The following is a 25,620-nucleotide window of genomic DNA, read 5'->3' as shown; positions in this document are numbered from 1 at the left end:
AAGGAAGGAAGGAAGGAAGGAAGGAAGGAAGGAAGGAAGGAAGGAAGGAAGGAAGGAAGAAAGAAAGAAAGAAAGAAAGAAAGAAAGAAAGAAAGAAAGAAAGAAAACTGTGTTGCCCAACTGCCCAGTTCCAGTTTATCCCCGATGGGCAGCTCCTTTTCTACTCACAGAGGTTGTTGTTTGTCCTTCATTCTCCAAGAGGACCATGACATCAGGAAGGTGATGCCACGACATGCAAGTGAATTGGATTTAAGTGAGGGAGGGCTGTGCAAAGTCACAAGCCTCACTTTCCCCTCCAGAACAGTCTGGGTCCAGTGGCCAGATATGGATCAGGAGAATTGTAGATGGCCCTGGATGCAGTGGAAGACCTTGGCCTTTTTAAGCTAAGGTCTTTAACATGTCTCAGTTTGACTGAGACCTATTCTATGATTAAGTCTAGGTAAGAAATGAGGCAGAGAATGGCCTCTTTAACTGGTCAAAAAAAAAAATCAGTCTGGGAGGAGAAGACCCTCAGGGTTTCTGGCCAAAACAGAAACAATTGTTATTTACATTCACTCTGAGCCAATCAGGGCCCAAACAAGGACCCAGTGGGGCTTGTCCTGGGACCTATTGTTAGCCAATTAATGAGAGCCAGAGTGATTTGGGTTTGAGGCATGGTCCTTAAGAAAGTCTTATATATCTGCATCCAGTGACCAGATATAGATCAGGACTACTGCAGATGGCCCAGGATGCAGTGGTGAGGGGGTGCAGAGATGGGGGGGATGTATGAGGTATAAACAAATGATACTATCTATCCTACATCTTTATATTCATAACATGATTCATAATGAATCATTAAAATTAGACTTGCCATTCAATTCAATTCAACAAAACTTTTTAAAAGCACTTGCTATGTTTGAAGCACTGTAGTAGACTCTAGGGGAATAGAAAGTTTGTAATGAGACACGAGACTCCTGTCTAGAGCTTATGATCTGCCTGGGTATGTGTGTGTGACTGTGTGTGTGTGTGTGTGTGTGTGTGTGTGTGTGTGTGTGTAGGAAGTATTGACAAATAGTTTTAATAGAATATAAGCCATATACCACAGCACACCTATCAGGTTGGCTAATATGACAAAACAGGAAAATGATAAATGTTGGAGAAGATTTTGTTGGTGGAGTTGTGAACCTATTCAACTATTTTGGAGAGCAATTTGGAACTATGCCCAAAGGGTTATAAAAATGTGCATATACCCTTTTACCCAGCAATACCACTTCTAGGGCTATATCCCAAAGAAATCATAAAAATGGGACAAAGACCCACATGTACAAAAATATTCATAGCATCTCTTTTGTGGTGGCAAAGAATTGGAAATTGAAGGGATGCCCATCAATTGGGGAATAGCTGAACAAGTTGTGGTATATGAATGTAATTGTGCTATAAGAAATGATGAACAGGCTGACTTGAGAAAAACTTAGAAAAACTTATATGAGCTGATACTGAGTAAAGTGAGCAGAACCAGGAGAACATTGTACACAGTAACAGCCACATTGTGTGATGACTAACTTTGATAGACTTTTTAGCAATGCAAGAATCTAAGACATCTCCAAAAGTCTCATGATGGAAAATGCTATCTACATACAGAGAAAGAACTATGGAGTCTGAATGCAGATGGAAGCATACTATTTGCTCTTTTTTCCCCTTTTCTGTTTTGTTTTGTTTCTTCTTTCTTATGGTTCCTCCTATTGATTCTAATTCTTCTTTACAACATGACTAATATGAAAATAGGTTAATAGGAATGTATATGTAGAGCCTATATCAGATTGCATGCCATTTTGGGGAGGGGGAGAAAATTTAAAACCCAAAAGCTTATGGAAGTGAATGTTGAAAACTAAAAATAAATTAAGAAAAAAAGAATATAAACCATAATAGGCACTGAGCAAAACATAATATAATAATATAATGATATATTATGTATAATATATTATAATAAAGATATAAATATAAATAAAATAATGTATAAGCAATAATATAATAATGAATATTATAAAAGGCTCAAGGAAAAAGAGAAGATTTTGATTGGGGACTGATGTCAGAGAGGAATTGGCATCCTAGCATTAGGGAATGGCATAGACAAAGACAAGGAGACAGGAGAGAGGAAGCATAGTAAGTAATTGAGCTTGGTTAGAGCATAGAGTACATGAAAGAAAAAGTGTTAAGAGATGAATCTGGAAAATCTGGAATGTGAAATACCCAATGTGAGTTTGGACTTTATTTGATACTTAATAAGAAGCCAGTGTAGGGTTTTTTAAAGAAGTGTGCATGATCACATTTATGTGCTCACAAATATGTGAAGTATCTGTGATTTCCTCAACACAGAAAACTCATGGCTTAGTAGATTATAGAATCACAGCTGGAAGGGACCTTAAAGCACATCTAATCAACTCCCTCGTTTTAGTGATGGGAACTGAAGTCCAAAAGATAAGTGTTAGAGCCTCAATCAGATAGAGGTTACTTGACTTGCCCAGGGTCACACCCAATAACCATCAGAGATGAGCTATCTCTGACAGGAAGCCCAACACTCAATCTGCTGTCACGTTGCCACTCTAGACTTTACACTGGAAAGATTACTGCCTATTAGACATCTCCACATGGGTATGCTATTAGCACTACAAACTCCAATATCCAAAATGTAACATATTATCTTTCCCCTAAATCTACTTTTCCTCCTGATTTCTTAACAGCTATCAATGGCACCATCATTCACTCAATCACCCATGAGTGGCATTGCCTTTGACACTTCCTTTTCCCTAACCTCCTGTCACATTTGTTCTCTCCTCTTTATTTGCACTGCAAGCACTCTCTTAGATCTTCATTGTTAGAATAATTTCATCACATAGATTCTACTTTAAAGACCTTTAATGCCTGGAGAAACTTTCTAATTTCCATGTTTGGGTTAAGAAACGGGGAACATTACTGAGTGTTTTCTGTCTCTAGTAACAGAACAAAAGGAAATTCCTTCTTCTACCATCTTAATATGAGTTCTCACCACTTCACACCTGGAAAATTGCAATCATTCCTTTGCTGATAACTCTTATCTACAGAAGTGGATTAAATTGAATTTCTTTGTCAAGTCATCTATGCCTTCATTACTGATTAGGACAATGTGGGGGCCTAAAGTCATTCATCAAAGAAGGTGTTGTGCTCTATGAGCAAAACAGAATTGTGGTAGCTTAAAAGAAATGTGACGTGTGAAAATTTAGAGACCTCTTCCTCGCAAATGGTCATATGAACTATTTGTGTCCAACCTGTGGTAGGGCTTTCTAAGCTCTTATTGGTATGATCAGCCAAAGCCAGACACGTTGTACATTGATTTGAACCCAGGTCTTCCTGACTCTGAGACAGACTCCAACTGCACTAGGCCACATGTTGCATGAATATGGCCTCTCACAAAATACATTTATGGGAAGAGGTCTGTGGGAACCAGGGAAAGGTTTTGTGCAGAAGATGGCACCTGAGCTGAGTTTGGAAGGGAACAAGGGATTCTTTTAGACTACAAGCTCAGTGAGAGCAGTAAATGTGCCTCATTCTTTGGATCTCCCTAAGTGTCTGCTATATTCAAAGCATTCAATTAATATTAATTAAATTGAATTTCTTTGTCAAGTCATCAAACCCCTGCATTACTGATTAGGATAATGAGGGAACCTGAAGCCATGCAAATAAATGCAGTCTAGACTGAGATATAGACTCTTTTGTTTAGAAAGAGAAAAATATTCAATGGGGGAAGGGGTGGGCAGGAGAGGGAAGGAGGGAGAGAATTTGGAACTCAAAATTTGAAAAAAAAAAGAATGTTAAACTTATTTTTACAGGTAACTGGGAAAAAATAAAATATTAAATTAAAAAGGAGAAAAATGTTGAACATTGACTATGAGAGCAATAAGCAAAAGGAATTATTATAAAAGGCTTGTTTTCTAACCTTCAAACCTTCTTCTAAGATATTCTCTTACTGGTTTTAAATATAGCCTAAATCCTTTCTTCATATGCACATGGAAACATTATTTTCAGTTCCTTCTGTATGTGCCCACATTTAATGGGCTCTGGATTGGAAAGAAAATTATTCCAGATCCAAGATCCTATGAAATGTTTTCCAAGTTAAATCTCACCTTTGATGTGTGTGTTCTGAATATATCTTCCCACATTGTTAAATCTAACCTCAGGGATTTTTTTTCAGACTGACAGATTCCTCTCTAATGATAGAAGATTATTCCTCCAAGTTGAGTCCACAAACCAAAAGGGCCAAAAAGAGCCTCGTCTCTAGAGAGGAGAAAGAAAACGATCCAAAAGACTACGTGGTACCTATCTTCTCAGGGCGGTATGTATGTTTTCTCTTTTTGGTATTATCATTATTCTAGTGAGACTCTGGACTCATTCTTGCAGAATGAAATTGGTTACACCACCTCCTCAGGTTTCCAGGGGTACCCCTGAGGCTGTGGGAGTGGCCTTCTCTGGATGCTACCAACTCAAACCCCCCCATTCTGGTGTACTCTTGACTGCAGATTTCCAGGAAGCAGCATCCTAGCTCCATCCAACCAATCAACATTGATTAGCCTTTGCAAAAGGATACCTACCACCAAGATACAGCAAGAACAGAAGCATAAACACTGCGCGCACACACACACACACACACACACACACACACACACACACACACATCCCTGGGGCCACACTCTCCTCAAACTACCCTGGTCCCTATAGAGAGTGGGTCCAAACCCAAAGAAGTTTTTACCCAGCGTTTACCCCTTCAGTTCACTTCTAAATGTGACACAGCTGCTGAATGAATCTGTCTTAGCCACTGTTAGCCTGTGTCCCAAAGGTCTCTCCTTGGGCTCACTTCTGATGGACGAAGCTGGCTACCAAATCCAGCATGGCGAACTCTGATGGCAAGTCATCCTAACCTTTGGAAACTCATAAGGTCGTAACTGTCTCCAAAACTTCACCTAAAAGCAGGAAACAGCAGAGACACTTATTCAGGAGTCACATGTTGACCTCTGGTGAGGAGAGCCTGATGCCTTTCCTCATTTACACTAGAGGCTTCTAGAATATCTCTCTGAGCTGAACAGAAGCCCCCAGGAAAGAGAAATGTACAAGAGTAAGAGCCTCACTTTGGCTTGTTGGTGCCTTTTGAATGCATCCCAGTTCTGGCTCCATAGCCAAGGAAAAGTCTGTCTCTTCACCTCATGGTCAGCTGAGCAGAACCAGTCCAGAATGTCTGCTCATGCTCCAAATGAGGGAGCAAGACCTTTCCATTACATGTTGAAGGAGGCCTCCCAGGCTCTTCCACGTGGAGACTGCATCACCCAAGAAAATTGGATGTGTTCAACAGACCCTCCCCCTCCTTCTACTTGCCCCACCCTCACCCCCTGGCCCCTTCCATCATTGCATTATTTTTGTACTTTTGGAGCTCATAAGAGGGGATAGGAAAGGTGGGGGGAACTTTCTGAAATTTGGTATCGTAGAAAAGTGTAGGAGTCCAAGGGCCAGAGAACCTGAGTTCAAAACCCACCTCTGATGCTGTGTGACCTTAGGCAACCCACTTAATCTCCCTAGGCCTCAGTTTTCTTTTCTGTAAAAGAGGTCAGGATACCAAATGGCCTTTGAGATCCCTGACAGCCCTAGATCCACGATACTGTGAACCTGAACTTATATTATTAATAGGTTCTTATTTTCTTTCATGATTTGTGTAATCTCTTCTCGTCTTTTGTTTACTGCTTTTTATGCTCACCTGTTATTCCGGATATGGCATCCTTCTTGGGAGCAAAAATCAAGAAAATTGTTTTTCTAAAAACCATTTTTGAAAGCTGTCATGTAAGGGGCTTTAAGAGCTTTCTCTGAAACTAGTCATCTCAGAAGACAGGGAGATGCTATATGGAAGAATTTTAAAAAAACATATTTCTCCTATGGAATTTCTTAGAACTTGGAAGGACAGCATGCTTGAGATGATACTGATCTGACTACTAGAGACAGAATAGAAGAAGGGAATATTTAAGTAAAATACCCAAAAAATGAGGAGAATGGGGAGGGTCAGATGATATACCACTATTTAGTTATCCTGAAAACTGCTTTGATGGGTGATGTTTTGGTTGTTTAATTATTATTTATTAAGAAGAAAAAAGACAGCTGCAAACATGATCTAATAGTTTCATAGATTTTTATCATGGAAAATTTTACTTTATAGTTTAACCTTATCATCAAAGGTTTGGGTTTTGATGGAAAATAAATTATTTCCTTTTATTTCATGAAGGCAAGCAAAAAACAGGAGAAACAGATCAACTTCCAGCTCAGTGTATTATTCATTACTTTTGTGGTAATTTTCATTTGAACTCCAATAGCATCCTCAGGAAGCTTGAAAGGAACTTGACCATAGAGCGGAGATCAAGGGCTAAAGGAATCCTCGTGTCCTTTCCTATTTGTTTTTCTTTGCTGGGCCAATGATGCATGATCTTAAGGTTACTGACCAAATGTCATCCTCTTGGGCCAAATGGCATCAAGAAATGTCATGGAAAAACAGAGCCTAGATGAAAGTCAGTAGGAATTCTTTCCATCCCTGATTTGTACTTCTGTGTTGTTCTTTCCTGTTCTGACAGTGGGCCTGCTTTTTGAAGTATTCCACAGTCTAATGGAACTGTGCCTGGGGTGGAACTCGGGGAACAAATAAAATCCTTTCCTTCACTTCCTTCTGTGTAAGATGCTATTTTTAGCTTATTACTACAACTCCCTGCTTTTTTTAAGTGAACTTTTTGTGTTAACAGTCATATTTCTTCCTCTAAAAATGTTACTGCCTACCTAAGATAATTTAATAGATACTGTTATTTAGTAGAACTTCATACAAGCTAAAATACATATGGATTTACTATGGTATATAGATTGTTATACTTCCCCCCACTAAAAAAAGGCTTGGATTTTTTTTTACTCCGTCGCATTTTTTCTTTCTCTGCAAATCACCAGCAGCAGACTTTAAAACTATCCCACATTTGTATTGCATTTAGTGAAATGTCTCACAATAAAGGTCCCAAGTGTCTTACATTAAGTCTGCTTTCCTTGCTCTTTCAGCTCTATAGCATTGTATCTCTTAAATAGCATACCTCATGTCAAAAAAAAAAATAATAATAATAATGGAAAAGGAGACTCCAGGATTGACTTTCTAAGCAATGTGTGTGTAGTTAGGCAGAATCCAAAAAGTGGTTATGCAAGGTTTGGTTTCTTTTTTTTTTTTTTTCCATATTCTGCCACGGACTGAGATATGTTAAATCCTTTAATTTCTATTCAATAATTCAATAAAAACATACCACAAGGTAATCAAAGCCTAAATAATCTTTAAAATGGTCCAAAATCTTCTCTAAAAATTCATATGCAATTTTATTGTCCTTTAAAAAAAACCATTTCTTTTGTAAGGCAACTCGAAACACCGCTGCTTTTTGTTCTATTGAGTAGAGCAGGCTGTCTTTCTCTCCTTTCAGACTTTCCTCTCGGAGCAATGTGCCTTTCTTGGCAGCTAGATGGCGCAGTGGCTAGAGCTCTGGACCTGGTTTCCAGAAAACATGAGTTCAACTACAACCTCCCACACTAGCTGTGTGACTCTAGGCAAATCACTTAACCTCTGATTGCCTTACTTTCCTCATCTGTAAAATGGGGATAATAACAGCACTTACATAGCAGGGTTGTTTTGAGGATGAAATGAGATACGAATTTTAAAGCACTTTACACGGTGCCTGACACACAGAAAGCACTATAGAAATGATAGCTATTATTATCAATTATTAACACACCAAACATTATACCCTAAAGGGTATAATAACAAAAACAACAATTACAAAGCACTACAAATATTATTTCATTTTATTTTCACAAGGATGTTGCAAGGTAGGTGGTACTATTATCTCCATTTTACAGCTGAGGAAACTGAGACAGACTTCCATAGAGTAAACCAGGCAAATTTCCACAATGTTTGACAGTAGGTTAGGTTTCTAGCGACAATATCTTCCGTCTCCTTTCCTTTCCGTCTCTCTGTCTCTGTCTCTTTTCTCTCTGTGTGTCTCTGATTTTCTGCAGAAATTAGAATCATAGAATATTATAGTTGCAAAGAATTATAGGAAGTATTGAGACCAGGCCCCCGTTTTGCAGATGAGACAACTGAAAGTGAGAGAAATGAAGTGCCTGGCACATAAAGATACTTAATGAATGCTGGTTGACTGACTTGCCAGAGCAGATTCAGTGAATCAGTTGTAGAGGTGGGTGAGAGAGTTAAGGGAAAATCCATGAAAGTATATCCTTTGAATTTTGTAAGAGGCAAGGTCCGCCAAGGTCACAATTTGGGTTTGTTAAATGCTAGGACAGAGAAGAGAGGCTGGATCTTTCTCTTCAACATTCAGTCAATGCATGCATACATTAGCTATGTTATAGAATAAGATGTCAAGAATATATAAATACAATATCTGCATGTACTCTGTTCATGGTGTTAATCCTCCCTCAGAAGGGGATATAACAAAGCAGGTAGATCTGTGTTACTTATTCCCTATAATAGGGCTGAAGAAACTCTAAATTCTGAAACCCTGACTTTTTAGTGTTACTAAAATTGGCTGTATCCTGTCTAGAAGAAACGCCCAAGGAAGTTGCAGAAAAGATTCTGAGAAAGATTCTAAAAATAAAACTTTTTTTTATTTTAAAAATAATTTTCAGGCAACCGTGATTAATGCAAATAATGAATCCTGTGAAATGGTTGTATTATTTGAATTCACAGTGCATACTTCCATTGGGCTGGAACCACTACCATAGTTATTTTACATGCAACTAATTATAACTTAAAATAGTGTGAATTCAAATAATGTGACCACTTAATGGTATCCATTATTCGTGATAATAGCTTTACAAAATGCAGATCTTAGGGGGTCAGTGCTTCTTATGGAACTTCGTTTTCTCCTCTTTTCACAACCATCAACTAACAAACAAAAACATTCTGACAGGATTCAATTAATTAGAAATGACCTTGCTGTCAGTAAACTGAATGATTATCTTTTGTTCTAAATATATTCATTGAAAAAAAGAGTTTTGTTGATGCTTTAGGGGTTTTATTCATTCCTGGTTGTAGATCTGGTCTCTTCCATTACCCCTAATGGAAAACTGTTTAGCAAAAGTAACTAAACACTGGCCCTGTCTGACAATTTCCGAAATGCTTTGCCTCTGTGGTTTCCTGCTGCTTCCGTGGCAGTAAGGCAGCATTGTCAATTTGACACTTCAGCGCCCTCTTGAGGGGAGTGTTTGAGGAGCAGCTTTTAAGGGCATGAAGGAACCATGCGCAATGACTGCTTTTCTAGAAACATGGAAATTTTTTTAGTGTCTTGATAATCTAGGAGCTTTATTCAGTTTTTACTTCAAGAAATTATGCTATAACCTTACCTCTAGGAGACAGCTCAACATGCTCTACAACAGCTTGCATACCTTTTACTGTCTGTTCTCCCTGACCAAGACTAGCTATTACAGAGCTGATCAGTTTCCCAAACAATAAACACAATAGGGTTGTTTTGAGTTTTTTGGTGAGGCAATCAGAGTTAATTGACTTGTCCAGGGTCATACAGCTAGTAAGTGTCAAGTATCTTAGACGGTATTTGAACTCAGGTCCTCCTGACTCCAAGGCCAGAGCTCAGCCACCTAGCTGCCCCAATACAACAGAGTTATTATGTGGAAAATGCGCACACATTTCATTGTCTCAGAGAGTTAGACTGAGTGAGCCACACGGTCAATCTAGTTAGCGTAAAGTCCATAACTCATTTCTCCATGTAATTGCTCTGGATATTGTACCTGCTTGTTTTTAAGAGTACAACTCTATCAAACTATGGATCGGGAGTTTAGACTTCAAACTGAACACAGATTTGCTAATAATAATAACAGTGAGTATTTATATGGAACTTTAAGGTTTGCAAAGCACTTTACAAATACTATATCATTTAATCCTGATAACCCTGAGAAGTAAGGGCTATTATTATTCTCATTTTACAGATGAAGAAACTGAGGCAAATGAAAGTTAAGTGGCTTGTCCAGAGTCACAGAGCTAGTAAGGATCTGAAGTCAAATTTGAACACAAGTCTTCCTGACTCCGGGTCCAGTATTCTATCTACTTCACCACCTAGCTGCCTAACTGCAATATTCTTGAAAATATGGATATAAATAAAATTACATTTAAACAAAGCAAGGAAGCATACTTTTTTTAGCTAAAGACATTGGTATATGGGTAGCTAGGTGGCATAGTGGATAGGGCACCGGGCCTGGAGTCAAGAAGACCTGAGTTCAAATCCAGCCTCAGACACTTGTTAGCTATGTGACCCTGGGCAAATCACTTAACCCTGGTTGCCTTATTTCTTCATCTGTAAAATGAGCTGGAGAAGGAAATGGCAAACCACTCCAATGTCTTTGCTAAGAAGACCCCAAATGGGGTCACAAAGAGTCAGACGGGACTGAACAGCAACAACATTGGTATGTCCCTTTGAAAGGTAAAAAAATCTTTGCATAATGGGAATAACTATGTATTTTGCTTTTTTGTTTTTTTGGCAAGGCAGTCAGCATTAAGTGACTTCTTGCCCAGTGTCACACAGCTAGTTAAGAGTCATGTGTCTGAGGCCAGATTTGAACTCAGGTCCTCCTGATTTCAAGGCCAGTGCTCTATCCACCTAGCTGCCCCAACTATGTATTTTGCAAATGAATGCTTCAGTGTGGTATGCATATGAATTTGGTACAAAGGGCAAAAATGGGGATTTGGATGTGCATTCGTTGAACTTGTATTTTTTTATTTAAATTTTAGCCAGGTAAACGTCAATGGAATTACTGATACAGAAGAGGGAAGAATTAAAGAAGCTGCTGCCTATGTTGCCAGGAGAAATCTTTTGGCCACTGGTGAAGGCATCACCACCACCAAGCAGTCCACGGTGTCTTCACAACAGGAGGAACTTTTTGAGAAGAAATCTAGGAAAGTGGCCATACGGGAGAAGGCAGAACGCCTGGCACTGAGAAAAACAGTAAGAGCAGACAAATAGGTCATGTTGCCAAAGGGGAACATGCATGGCAATCTGTTTTAGATACTCAATTTCCTTCAAGTGCTAAAACACACGAAACTCTGCACGGGTTAAGGGAAGTAGGAGTAAAAACAAAACAGAAAATCAAAAGAGAAAAGTTAAACATTCTCAACCCCATATTAAACTCTGAAACACTTTAAAGAGCATTAAGAAATCCGTTTAAGTGAGGCAGCTAGGTGATGCAGTGCATGGAGCTCCAGCCTTGGACTCAGGAGGACCTGAGTTCAAATCTGGCCTCAGACACTTGACACTTAACTAGCTGTGTGATCCTGGGCAAGTCACTTAACCCCCAATTGCCTCAGCCAAAAAAAAAAAAAAAAAAAAGGTTCATTTAAGGAGGAAGAATCCCTTGCTCTCAATTAGGGTTAAGAAAACCTTAATGAGCTTTAAAGCCTCATAGAAATCATTTGCCAAAGCTATGAAAGATAATCAGAACAAGTTATTATCTTTTAGAAGCAAACTTGAGGCTCAGAATGAAAATCAAACCCAGTGGTTTAAAATTGTGGTTTATTCATTATTCTTTTTTTTTTTTAGGAAGATAGAATATTTTGATTTTGGAATCGTTTTATTGACATATTTTTTTCAGTTAGAAGAGACTGAGGAATTTCATAAAAAGTTGAATGAAGACAGTCTTCTCCATGCTCCTGAGTTTGTCATCAAGCCTCGTTCCCACACTGTCTGGGAGAAACAGAATGTCAGATTACACTGCTCTGTGTCAGGCTGGCCAGAACCACGGCTCACATGGTAGGTTGCGCCTTTGTGAGAATTATTGATAGAAATAATATACGTGACTCCTAATTTAGCTGTTACCAACAATGGACTCAAATGGGACTGCCAGTGTGTAAAAATTAATGAAGACAGTTTTTAGTTTGAAGGATTGTCAGGAAGGATTATGATGCCAGACTGTGTACCTTATGCAAGAGAAAAAGAATGCTTTAATGATGATGACATTACTGTTTCCACATCTTACATACAGTATTGAAAGTTACTGAAAGCTTCTTAAATAAAATAAAAATCTATGGCCACAACCAGAATAGAGAACCTGAGAACTCTAATAAAATCCCTTTGCCCTTTCATGACAAGGTTTGCAAGTACGTAATCATTTTGACTAGAAGTGATGCTCTACTGTTTTTCCTTTTTAAAAAAAATGTAAATCTTAAAAAGGATAGCTACCAATGCCTACTTCTGTGTGCCATCTCTGACCCCACTGTGCCTTCTCATATGTACCAGAAAAAAAATTAGGTTTGAAAATATCACTCATTAAAGGGGCCAGCAAAATCATCCTTTTTGCCCCCAACAAAAGAAAATGGTCTTTTTTTTTTTCTTTAGTGTTCTTCTATAGTTGTATAATGTCTTTCTGAGCCCTACGTTGCAAAACGACCTACAACAGGCATTGGGGCTCTGGCCATAGCCAGCAGGCTCTGGAATAAGAATTAAGCCAATTTAAAAAGAAGCCTTTTCTTTTTAATCCTTTGACACCAGTGACATGTGTGTTTTGTGTGATGTTTCCTTTATCCTCACACGTGATGTGGAGAGCAATGCATGCTGAAAGAATAAAAGATACATGAAAGTGAATATTCACCCGTGGAATTTCTTCCTTTCTTTCCTATGATAGTCAACACTTCTGATCACGAATAATGAAGATGGATGAAATCATTCATTTTTTAGGAACAATTTGTAATTATACACACACACACACAAATCCATTTGTGAAAGCATCTATAATTGGTTATATACTGGGTTTTCCTGCTTTTGTATAAACCATTTCATTAGCCTTGTAAGCTTGAAATCCAGAGAATGGAAACCAGTCAGTTATCAATTATCAAGGCAAATAACAGTGAGATCAATCAGAAATTAGATGTTTAGTGACATCATCTACTGCAGCAAAAACACTTTTCAATTGTCAGGCTTTAGTTCATAAAAGGCCCTAGCTATGGTTAGGAACAAATTCTCCCTATGCCTCATCCTTCCCCATTGTGGTAGCAAGGTACACAATCAAAACCACTTCCATTTCCCATGGAAATTGACAACTCTTCAGATTACCTGGTATAGATTACAGTCATTTCCTGTTGAATGTTGAGTTTTTCTAGTGGAGGGGACTAGAGGAAGACTTTTTGGTGAAGAAGAGAGTACTCACTAAAATGACAGAGAGAGAGAGAAAGAGAAAGCAGAGAGAATTTAAGTTCTTACTATGTTCCCAAATTAATGACTATTCAATCATTAGCATTTTTAGTCTTTCTCATTAAAAGCCATGAGGACGTGACTTTTGGCGCATTTTTATCTCAAAAGTATTCTATTGCTAACAAAAAGCTTCCCTCTACCACGCATATACAGCACCATAAAAAGTCTAAAATACATATCAATAAATGAGGTATCTGGGGTCCCTTATAGAGAGATGGACTTACTGCACATTGTCCTATGTGTTTCCACACTCTTGTTGGAACTAGTACTCTATGTATGGTATTTCATTTGATCCTCACTACCCCAAGAGGGCAGTACTATTATTATCCCCGTTTTACAGATGAGGAACCTGAGACTGAGAGGGGTTAAGTGACTTGTCCATGATCACACAACTTGTAAATGTCTGAGGCAGAATTTGAAATCAGGTGTTCCATACTCCCAAGTCCAGAATGCTATCCGCTATGCCACCTAGCTGCCTTCCTGTATTGATATAGGGTAACCGCGATATTAATGCCCACATATTTCTTATAGGATTACAAATTTCCTTGCAGTAATCCCGTGAGGTAGGCAGACCAAGAATTATTCTTCCATTTTTAAAGGTGAGGAAACAGTTTCAGAGACGTAAAGACCTTTTGTATCATCAAAGGTCACACAGCTAATTAGTGTCAGAACCAGCATCTGAACCTAGGTTTCTTGACTCCAACTCTCACTCTCTGGGTGACAGGAGAAAATGGGAGATAAAGATCAAACTACTCTAAAAAAAATAGAAAGGGAGAGCCACTGCTAGATTGGGTACCAGGGAAAGCCTCTTAGAAAAGGCAGCTCCCCTTTTAGTCCTTGAACAATGGGAGGATTTCAACAGGTTGATATGAGGAAGGAGTATCTTCCAGGCCTTTGTGAATTTGCTGAGGTAAGAGGGTACAAGATAAAATAGAGGGAAGAATTTTTCAGTTTTGCTAGAAGACAGAACATAGAAAAAGAGTCATATGAAATAAGGTTGAGAAAGTAAGTCAGAGCTAAATTTCAACGGTCCTTGATTGCCAAGTTAAAAAGGTATTTTATCCCGTACATAATAGGGAGCCATTGAAGATTCTTGAGTAGGAGACTGACATGGTGGACATATTTTAAGAAACTTATTTTGGCAGCCAGACAGTGAAAATCTGTCTCTGGAGGTAACAGATTTCTCCATTATGACTCCTTCTTAACTTATCCCTGAAGCCTACTCCATGCTAGGATTAGCACCAAGCTAAGTGAAACTATGATATCTTCTGTGAAATTTTCCCTTGAGTCAGATTGATAGCTAAGTATTTGGTTTTCATAGGTCTTACCTACTGATATGAAAACTTCATGGAAAACTGAAATGAAGAGCCAATTGTCAACAAAACAAGTAACTAAATAGTTACTTATTTAGTATTGTAGGTAGTATCAATAAATCTGAAAGATTTTCGTCTGATAAACCAAAATGTGAATAATCCCCTGGAACATAATTAAGAATTGACTATAGTATTTAGCTATGACAAAGTATAGTTCCAAATTCCCTGGATTCTCTGAAATGGGATTCCTAGATTTCCTGTACTGAGCACTTTTAGAAACTATAAAAATGCCCTAAATAATTTTAATTCAGTTATAGAAAATGTAGTTTTCAGAAAAATGTCATTCCCTTACAATAGCATTTAAATATTACTACCTTTTAAAAAGAAAAATCACGGTTATTTCCTGTTTTGTTCACAGATTATTCCCTAATTACGGAATTAAAGCAGAACGAACAGGCAGGTAGGTTGCCCAGTGAGTAGAGCCCTGAGCCTGGAGTCAGGAAGTCCTGGCTTCAAGGTGAGGCCGAAATTTGGCCTCAGACACTTACTAGTCATGTGACCCTGAGCAAGTCACTTTACCCTGTTCTACCTACCTCAACTGTAAAATAGGGCTCGTAATAGCATCTACTGTCCAGGATTGTTGTGAGAATCAAATGAAATATTATTTGTAAAAAACTTAGCACAGTGCCTGGTGCATACTAGGCACTTAATAAAATGCTTGTTCCCTTTCTGACTGACAAAACAAAGCTGATGATATACGCCACATTCTGTACCAGGGGTCTCTGACTCGTCTATCCAGAGGAGAGATGGGTCACATCTTCTGTTCTCAGAAGCCAAGATTGTTCACTACGATTAAACCTCACAAAGTAATTTCCTGAATCTTGGGGATAATTCTAGAGTTAGAAGGGCCCTTAGACACCATATAGTCCAACCTCCTCGTTTTACCAATCAAGAAACAGACCCATAGACCTCAAATTCATCTAGGTGGCAAAAGAGACACTATTTAAATTCAGGCCCTCTAATTCCAAATACATTGCTTTTCTTAAGAAAGCCTACCTGCCTTGGAATTAGCATCTCAGTAATAAGCATCATAGGCAGAGTACCTAAATATAGTATCATATATAGAAAAAAGTTTCCTTTTGGGGGGGAGCTACTGCTCCTCTTAATTTTCACCACCAGCTTCTGTTTTCTTTTGGCTGACAAGGAAAACATAAAGTGGTGAAGCAAATAGAGGCGCCACACTGCACAGACTGGAGATGGAAATGTTATGGTGGAAACAGCACTGGTCCTACCATCAGAGGACCTGGATTCAGATTCTGCTTCTGATACTTGCTGCTGGCGTCACCTGGGACAAGTCACTTAATCTCTACTTGTACTTCAGCTCCCTCATCTATAAAATTAGGGGGTTGCTCTAGGTGGCCTTTGAAACCCCTTCCAGGTAGAGAGCTATGAACCTACATGACAGGGATGCCCCAGTTCTGCAGTGAGCCATAGAATTCTAGTCTGAGCGGAAGAGACCTTAGCAATCTCTCATCGGGTCCAACGATGAAGAAACTAAGGATTTCAGAGGTCAAGTGACTCACCTAAGTCATGTAAGTCAGTTCTCAGCAAAGATAACTGATAATAATAACTCATTTTTGTAGCACTTTAGGTCTCAGCATCCCTAAGAGCCAAGAAGGGCAAATTCTATTATCTCCATTGCACAAATGAAGAAACTCGGATTTAGAGAGAGTAAGTGACTTACCTAGGGATGAACAGGTACATTATATATATATATATATGTATGTATGTATGCATGCATGTATACAGGGGCAAGAAATTGAATTTCCAGTCCAGTGGACTCTCTGGGACACCATACTTCTGTCTAGTGCTCCTGTATACATAATATTTTGCTGCAATTATTTTTGGTCCTAATTACTTAACCCCACCAAATTCTCTGCCATCCTTCACAAGCATGTGGGGCTTGCATTGCTGGCCTTCCTGAATAGGGTGGTTCACAGTTTCCACTAGGCATCATCAGAATTCAAGCGTCCCCATGGTCTTAGCAGATGGCATGGCTGTAGAACAGCTGTTTTCCTGCCAGTCATCTACCGCCCATCATATCTATTTCAATCAAGTCCAGGGCTTACCCTGCAATTGCTAAGTGAAACTAATAACCATTATTCGTCAAGACCAGATGGCAGGTATGATTGATTGGAATGCAAAAAGTATCCCCTTCAGAATAATCAAATATGTCTTTGTGAAGTACCTGAGTATTCTGTGTACTCCACAAATTGTGAAACCTACATGGGCCTTTTCCTGACTGCAAAAACCTGAGAGTGGTTGCAAATGCAACACTGATTTCAGTAAAAATGAGAAGGTGGTTCATTTTAATATAAGGATACTTGCTTCCCTCTGGGCCTCAGTTTCCTGAATCTGTAAAAGGGGGTAGGAAAAGATGAGATGATCCCATCCAATTCTAATATTCTTGCTGTAGTTGTTCAGTCATTTCACTCACGTCTGACTGACTCTTCGTGGCCCCATTTGGGATCGTCTGGGCAAAGAGTGGTTTGCCATTTCCTTTTCCAGCTCATTTTACAGATCAGGAAACTGAGGCAAACAGGGTGAAGTGACTTGCTCAGAGTTACACTGCTAATAAGTGTCTGAAGCTGGATTCAAACACAGGTCTTCCTGACTCCAGGCCAGAGAGCTCTATTCACTGTACCACCTAGCTGCCTAATACTAAAAGTTTTTTGTAAATAAAGAAAAAAATGCTATTGATTATACCTGAAAAGCATACTATTACCAGACCTAATCAGGTTCCTAGGCTTGCAGGTCTAAATAATTTTTATAGATGGAATATCTTGATTGCACTCTGTAAGTAATGACACATTTCCTCACCAAGATGATTATTGGTGGTACTGGATGGGCTTAATTAAAGTGTTTAAAATACATGCTTGGGGATTCTTAAGTCTTTTCTTTCTCTTTCCAAATGTGGGGTGGTTCCTGTTAGCTCCAAAGCATTGGAAAATAGAAATGGAAAGGAAGTTGATGTCAAACCCTGCTAATGACACAATCTATGATTATGTGACTATTATAGGAACAGCAGTCTTTGGAAGAGACAGTATCTCATTTGGAAAAATTCTATCCTAGAACTGGAGTTGGAAATCATCATTATATTTCTTTACTATATTAGAGTAATTTACTATATTGTCCAATTTAGTTACAATTCTGTCACACCAGAGAAATAATTATTTTAAAAATAGGATTACAGGCAATTACTTACATTTTATAATAACTTCCTCCAAATAGATGTTTTGACATTCTTCTTAGATCGTTGCTATTCGTTTAGTACCAAAATATATTTTAGTGTGTCATGTGTCCCCCCCGAGAATTAGGACTTGTCAGTAATAGCTGCCCACTAAACATGAGAACAGAATTAGTACATGAGTTGAATGACAAGAAGCAGTCAAATTGGGGGATGGGGGAATTCCAACATCTGTTAATTTGAGTTGAAAGATGGTTTGCCTGGCATTCTCTGATGATACAAAAAAAATAATAAGAATGTAGAATTTTATTCTCTTAATCATGTTTCTTAGTGCCTAGAAGCTTTTATTTAGTTATCAGGATTAGCCTACTTTTCTCCTCCCTGGGCAAATTACTTTTGTCCCTCAGTTTTCTTATTTGTAACATGAGGGAGTTGGATTAGATGGTTTCTTCTAGGTCTGATTCTTGAAATATGAATTAGGTCCAAAAAGACATTTCTGCAAGCCACAAAGAATTGGGTTGTGGTTAGCATAAATGGCTTCTTGAGGTTTTCCTTTTAGAAATTCTTAAGCTCATTCATAATAATATTTTATAGGCAATGGATAAAACAAATATGGAGGACTTTGGACATCAGAGACTTCTAGGGGGATTTAAGAAACCTTTTGGCATATAACATCAGGATGGCAATTCACTCTCCAACATTAGCTGATGATTAGGCTGGCTTAGAATTTCACTTTCCAGAATAACAAACTGTGGAGTATATTCTTTCTATCAATAAGTATTACAGATGGGGTAAAAATCCTTTTATTCTTGGCTTCCTAGTCACTGACAGCACCTAGACCCCACCCCCAACACAGCTTGAATGGCTGGGTTTAGCTGCTCTGTAAAATGTTCCCTGATAGATTCCCTACAGCGTGTAATTAAATGGTTCCCTGACTTCTGCCACTTTAAAATAGAAAGATTTCTTTTCTTCTTAGACGGAATACCTGAGGAAAAGACACTCAGGGCTCAGTGAGAGCCTTGCCTCCTCTTTTGTGTCTACGGTTTTTAAAAAATCAGCTTTGATTCTCCATGAGATCACGATTGAAAAGGCAGGAACTCCCAGCTGTGGGGATGGCATTAAATCATTAAGCCAAACAGAAAAGAAAGGCCTTTGGTGAGGGAATGTGAGGAACTAACAACCTCTGATTAGGCTAGAACTTTATGGGAGGCTGACCACCATTCTCTATCAGAAGCCAAGCAAATGGGTGTCACTTGGTTGTTTGTTCCAGCAGCACCCACTTACAGTCTCTCCTGATACCAAAGGGAACAATTGACATTCCTGCACTTGGAAAAAACTAAAGTAAGGCAGGGAACTCCTCTATCACATATGAAATATCCCAGGCAAGTAAAACAGGGAAGCAATTTTGTTTTCTCTTTTGCATGCTCATTCATTTAGTAGGCAGCCTATTTCTTATACAACAGACTTGTCAGGATTCTATGTATTTCCTAAAATGTTGTATTGTAGCTAGCCTTGCTGCCCAGCAATTTTTATTATGAAATCAAGAGGCATATCATGTAGGACTTTAAATTAGACGTCGAATGTATCAGAGTAAAGTCTTTATTGTGGATAACCCAAAACTGGAACCTAACTAAATGGAATTCTTAGTAAACTGTACACACACACACACACACACACACACACACACACACATCCCACTAATTATCATCACTGGGCCATCTCCAATTGTCTTGATCTATATCTTGCCACTGGACCCAGATGGCTCCAAAGGAGAAAGTGAGGCTGGTGACGTTGCACAGCTCTCCCTCACTTAAATCCAATTCACTTCCAATTAATGGTGTCACCTTCCTAATGTCATGGTCCTCTTCAAGAAGGAAGGACAAACTGAGCGCGCGCACACACACACACACACACACACACACACACACACACACCCACCCACCACCACCACCACCACCACACTAAATTTCATTTATAAGAAAAGCAGGAAAACAGACTGATATCAGGGATTAAGTAAAAGAAAACAAAATCAAACCAAAACCCCCATAATTTTCAGGGTATCATCTTCAGTTCCTATCCACATCTCCTATGCCATCAATATGTGTCGTACAACAAAATCACAACTTACATTCAGCAGGATGATCCTGAGATTGGATTAGATCTTTAACCTTCAAAAATAATCATCTCACCTATAACGTACTGTAACTAGTGAGGCAGCAACATGAACTAATAGATTTAGGAAAGATTTTCAGTAACATAGGTAGAAACAAAACAGTTGTCCCATTAACCCATAGTTGACCAGAATTTCCTGTTTCTCTGTATTTGCTAGATTAGATATCACTGTATAATAATACTACAAATACTAACGCAGTACTTTGGATTTATATAGTCTTTCTTCCAGGGAACTGAAAATGTCTTATTCACAATTTATTATTCAGTCTTACAACAACCCCAAGAAGTGGTAGGGAGTACTTGAATTGAACAGATGGCTTCTGTTTTGCATTACTGTTTATATTAGGGCTGGAGAAAGGATTTTGTTGCCTCTTTTTGTGATATGCATAAATAAAATCATAGAATATGAGAAGAAAGGGGGGCCTTTAAGACAAACTCCTTCGACTTTTCCATTGTATATCAGAGAGAGTTGTAGAAAGATGGAGTGATTTGTCCAAGGTCACACAGCAAGTCAGTGGGAGAGCTGAGAGGAAAACCCAAGTCTACTCAGGGGTCTGCCAGAGCTGGCTCGAACTAGTTTGCCCCAGCAGATTGTTAATTTTTCAGTGCAAGCATTTATACCTCAGAAATTAGCAAATACTACAAATTAAGGTTTGATTTATTATTGTGTTGATTTAGACTTAAGAAAATGATAGGGAAAATGTTAATAATGCATATTAAATTTAAATGTGTGTTGTATGTACACCCCCCTGCACCACCGAGAGCTGGTTGTTAAACATTTACCAGCACACTCTTGCTTCTGATTCTCTCTCTTTACTTTCCTTTATTATAAAATCATGGCTTTTAGAACTCTAAGGGAACACAGGGATTGTTTAGTTCAGTGTCCTCATTTTGCAGATGAAGAAATTGTAGCCCAAAGGAAAGAAATTATTTTTTCAATGTCACTAAGTGACCCCTATGGTGTTGCTCCTCCTCCCTAAGCCTTTCATTTTGTTACCATGTTTGTGAAACTCCCAAAGAACTAAAACATAACAAATTGAGAACCAATGGAATTAGGATACAAGTATGAATAACTTATGAAGCAACTTATGAATAACATATGAATCACATCCTCAGTATTTGAAAGTCAAATATTATGTGCAGAAAATATATAAAAGGAAAATCCTATCCTATTTGAAGGCCACTACCACTTATAATTCCAGTGCCTAAGAGGAATAATTTAGACCGTAGCCAGAAGTGATGATCAAAGATCAGATTTTTAATACCATTTACTTGTTCCTCCTTGGCCAGACCATGGCTGCCTAGAAGAAAGAAGAAGTCTTTTGTGTTTATCTAGAAGTCTTTTATGTGTTTAGATTATGAAGTCTTCAAAAACAAAAGTCATACCACTGTGTTGGACAACAATCCAATATATTAATAAGTAGCTATTATAATGATAAATGAAAACACTAAATAATAACAGTTATCATTAATGATTATAACAAACTTGTTTTTGATTGGTTTTCAGTTGTGTACAGCTCTTCATGACCCCATTTAGGGCTTTCTTGGCAAAGATTACTGGAGTAGTTTGCCATTTCCTTCTCCAGCTCATTTTCCAGATGAGGAAACTGAGGCAAACAGGGTGAAGTGACTTGCCCAGGGGCACACAGCTATTAAGTGTCCAAGACCAGATTTGAACTCAGGAAGATGAGTCTCCCTGACTACATCACCTAACTGTCCAATAAACTTATACACAGTAGATATTTGACAAATGATTGCTAATTATGTTAATATTTATTCATCAATTAATTCTTAACAATAATTTGTCACAATATACAATCATGTTAGCAGCAAAGAAATTTTCATCTTAAACTCAGCCAACAACAAAATCTCTATTGTCTTAAATACAGTAGGTGCTTAAAAAATGTTTGTTGACTGATTGGGAAATGACACAACTTCATCATGTGTACATTCTCAATACAGTCCCATGTTTTAGATGTAATCATGATGAGACAATAAAAGTCCTGTGCATCAAACAGACATAAATTTTTCCAAATGGATTGTTGACATGGGGCACCTGAGTGGTGCAGTGAATAGAGCACTAGGTGTGGGGTCAGGGAGACTCATCTTCCTGAGTTCAAATCAGGCCTTAGACACTTACTAGCTGTGTGACCCTGGGCAAGTCACTTCACCCTGTTTGCCTCAGTTTCCTCATTTGTAAGATGAACTGGAGAAGCAAATGACAAACCACTCCAATATCTTTGCCAAGAAAACCCAAATGGGGTCATAACTGAACAATAACTAAATCTGTTAACTTCTAATTTAAAAATAGGTGATATTTCACTTAGAGGGACGACCCATGCGGGTAGAGTCAGAAAAGATTTTTTTTTTTTGCAAGGTCCCTATGAGCTTTATTCTTTTGACTATCAAATGATTCATATTTGAGCATGTACTTAATTCCATTTCTGATTTTCCATAGGTATAAAAACAACGTACCCATTAACGTCCATGCTAACCCTGGAAAGTACATCATTGAGAGCCGATATGGAATGCACTATCTGGAGATTAATGCGTAAGGGAATCAAAACTTCCTTGTGTGTCCTTGAAAAATTTCTTGGTGATGTGTGTGTGTATGTAGATATGTGTGTATGTGTATGTGGTTGTGTATTTGTGTGGTCCTACGTGTATGTGTGTGTATGTGGTCCTATGTGTATGTGGTCCTGTGTATGTGTGTGTTCCTGAGTAAAAGGTGTTTAAAATAAATGTCATCTGAAGGAGATGGTGCCTGGACTGTCTGAGCTGGAAGGTATTTTAGATGTCAGCTAGCCCAATCCTTTCACTTTATAGTGGAAGAAATTGAGGCTCAGAGAGTATGAGTGACTTTACCAATATCACAAAGCTTATTAGTGTCAGACCTGATACTTCAGTCCAGTTGTCCAGAGTTTTTTGTCCTAGTATGTTAATAAATTAAGTCATTCTATTTTGGCTGGAAGATGGAACAAAAGCTCTCTGAGCTGAAGTTGGATATGAGGTGGGTGACTTTGAACAAATTCCTTCACCTCTCTGAACCTACTTCTCTGCTTATAAAATAATTGGGCTGGACAGATGATTTCCAAGGTCTAGTTTCTTATGAGTCTTGTAAATTCTGAGAAGAGCTAGGACAATGCCCTGGGTAAAGTTTCAAAACTGTGACACTTCCCCCTCCCCTATTCTCTCCTTCCCCCACTTAAGTGCGGTGGGGAGGGAGGAAGGAAGAGTTTGAGCTTTCACCGTAACATAAATGATTTGACACCAATGGACTACAAGAGAGTAGAATTTTCTGGCATTTAAAACGATAAGAAGTGCCATTACGAAGTGTCTCGCACTGGGTCTCCCTGATTGTACCCTAGGCAACCATTTACCCTGCCCCCCCCCCCAGGTCCAGTTGAGGTTCTGAGCCTCCGTCAGCTCTAAGTGCCTATGCATAGTTGCATTGCCTTCTTAGACTTATTTTCTCATTTCTTGCTTAGACATACAAAGCAAAATCATTCAGAAATGTAATTCTACTAATTCTTAATGGGTATCTAAAAGTATGAATATTAGTGATTCATATTCTTGATACATACCTGCTATTATATGGAACCAGTGCTATATAATGCCAAATTCATTCTACAGACTACTCAGGTTTTGTTTATGTAAGAGACAAACTCTGAAGTGTATAGGGTATGTGTTCATAGTTATTCTTCTTTATGCATTCCCTGAAGGCTTTTTCCATAATAATATTTTATATTATTTTCCAATTGCATATAAACATAGTTTTCAACATTCATTTTTGTAAGATTTTGAGTTCCAAATTTTTCTCCCTCCCTCCCTTTCCATCCCCCTTCCCAAGATAGCAAGCAATCTGATATTCCTTGAAGATTTTGTAGAATTGTAGGAAGTAAGAGCTGTGGTAAGTTAGGTCCTTTGAGGCCACCTAGCCTAAACCCCTCATTTTTGAGAAGAGGAAACCCGGACCTGATTTCTGCATTGCTCAAGGTAACGTGATTTATTTCTGGCACAAACCACGACAGGAACCCAAGTCTTCTGATTCTGCAGACTTCTCTTGTCTTTTCTGTTATGTCATATTGCCTTTTTGTTTTTTTTTTTTTTTTTGAGGCAATTTGGGTTAAGTGACTTGCCCAGAGTTACACGACTAGTGAGTATTATGTGTCTGAGGCCGGATTTGAACTTAGGTCCTCCTGACTCCAGGGCCGGTGCTCTATCCACTGTGCCACCTAGCTGCCCCACCTCTTTGTTTTTTCAAAAGCACGAACAAGAAAGGTAGTTTCTAAATTGTTATTGTGTAAATTGCATTTATTTCATTATATCTCTTTGGTCCCAAAATGGCTTCATTGCTTCTCTTCTTGTCAATAATTACAAAAAAAAACAAAAACAAAGCAGTAATGTCTTGCTTGGGAGGTAAACAGATGGTTGGCAGATTCTCTCTCTCTTTTTTTTTCCTTCAGCCTTATCATGACCATGAGAAATTGACCACATCTGTATATATTCAATGGTACCATGCAACGAAACATTTCATCTCACTAATTAGGCTTTATTCAATTTCCTCATAAAGAACACAAGGTTGGACAAGATGTCCTCTAAGGTTTTGCCCGCTCTAAGATTCTTTCATTTCAGGAAAAATGAGACCCAAATCATGTGCTAACCCAATGTAAAGTTTGACATCAGAATTCATTTCAATCTTTTGAGGTTTTTTCCCCCAAAGTTCATTTCCTCTATTTAGGCAGTTTCAAGAAAGCAGCTTGGCATGGTAAATGAAAAAGGCTAAACAAAGTCCAGGCATTTTCAGTTCAGATAAACCCTGGAAATCCGGGGATGTCAAAAGAAATTTTGCATGTGGCGAGTCTCTGGAGAGTTGTAGTCTTTTTCTCAGATCAACAAGTTTGCATAAGTTGGCAAACTTCAGATGTGGCTCCAAATGGAACCTTGTGAGATTGCCCTCAGCCTTGATCCTGACCCAAAGTCATCACAAATCTTCTGGAATGGCTAGACTCAGCGCTTCATGGCTCTGCTGAGCTCCAAGGCTGCTTTAGTTACCTCTGGCTCAGTACATGCTGGATCCTTGGTGGCTACAGAATAAATCTAAAGAGGAAACTGCATTCACTTTAGTCAACTATCAAGTACTTAGCCTGTTCTGTACTGGCTAAACTTAACTAAGAGCAAAGGAGAACATAAGGAAAAATGTGATGTATTAGTCAGTCGAAAAATCACTTATACAAATGCCTACTATGTGCTAAGAACTGTGCTAAAGACACAAAGAAGGACTTTAAAAAATGCTGCCCCAAAACACTATGCCTATATGAAGGAGTGATGGACTCTAAGATTTGGGTTCAAATTCCACCCCTGACACTACCTCTGCAAGTCGCTTAATCTTTATGTCCCTCAGGCAATTCTCTGGAACCTCAATTAAGTCAGTTGGCCTTCATCTCTTTTGGTGAAGGGAGTTCCCACACTTAAAATTGCAATATTCCCACACATGTATGTATTTGTATACAAATGTGCTGCCGTTATTCTTATTCCTCTTCAGAGATAAATCAAAACTCTGTGTGTGTGTGTGTGTGTGTGTGTGTGTGTGTGTGTGTGTGTGTGT

At 38.5% G+C, this 25,620-nt stretch overlaps 1 protein-coding gene across 1 annotated transcript in view; it reads left to right on the top strand.

Moving 5' to 3' along the window:
• LOC114031773 (myomesin-1-like) overlaps positions 1-25,620 on the top strand; it is a 158,884-nt gene that overhangs the window by 21,471 nt on the left and 111,793 nt on the right. The window contains exons 3-6 of the mRNA XM_027846886.1: positions 4,208-4,348; positions 10,829-11,042; positions 11,686-11,843; positions 22,471-22,563. Of these exons, the coding sequence (XP_027702687.1) occupies positions 4,208-4,348; positions 10,829-11,042; positions 11,686-11,843; positions 22,471-22,563 (606 nt within the window). The remainder of the gene's footprint in view (positions 1-4,207; positions 4,349-10,828; positions 11,043-11,685; positions 11,844-22,470; positions 22,564-25,620) is intronic.

This window comes from Vombatus ursinus, unplaced genomic scaffold (assembly GCF_900497805.2).
Source record: "Vombatus ursinus unplaced genomic scaffold, bare-nosed wombat genome assembly UNPS02015255.1, whole genome shotgun sequence".
Classification (NCBI taxonomy): Eukaryota; Metazoa; Chordata; class Mammalia; order Diprotodontia; family Vombatidae; genus Vombatus; species Vombatus ursinus.
The sequence above is the reverse complement of the archived record's forward strand: the minus strand, read 5'-3'. Positions and strand labels throughout refer to the sequence as shown.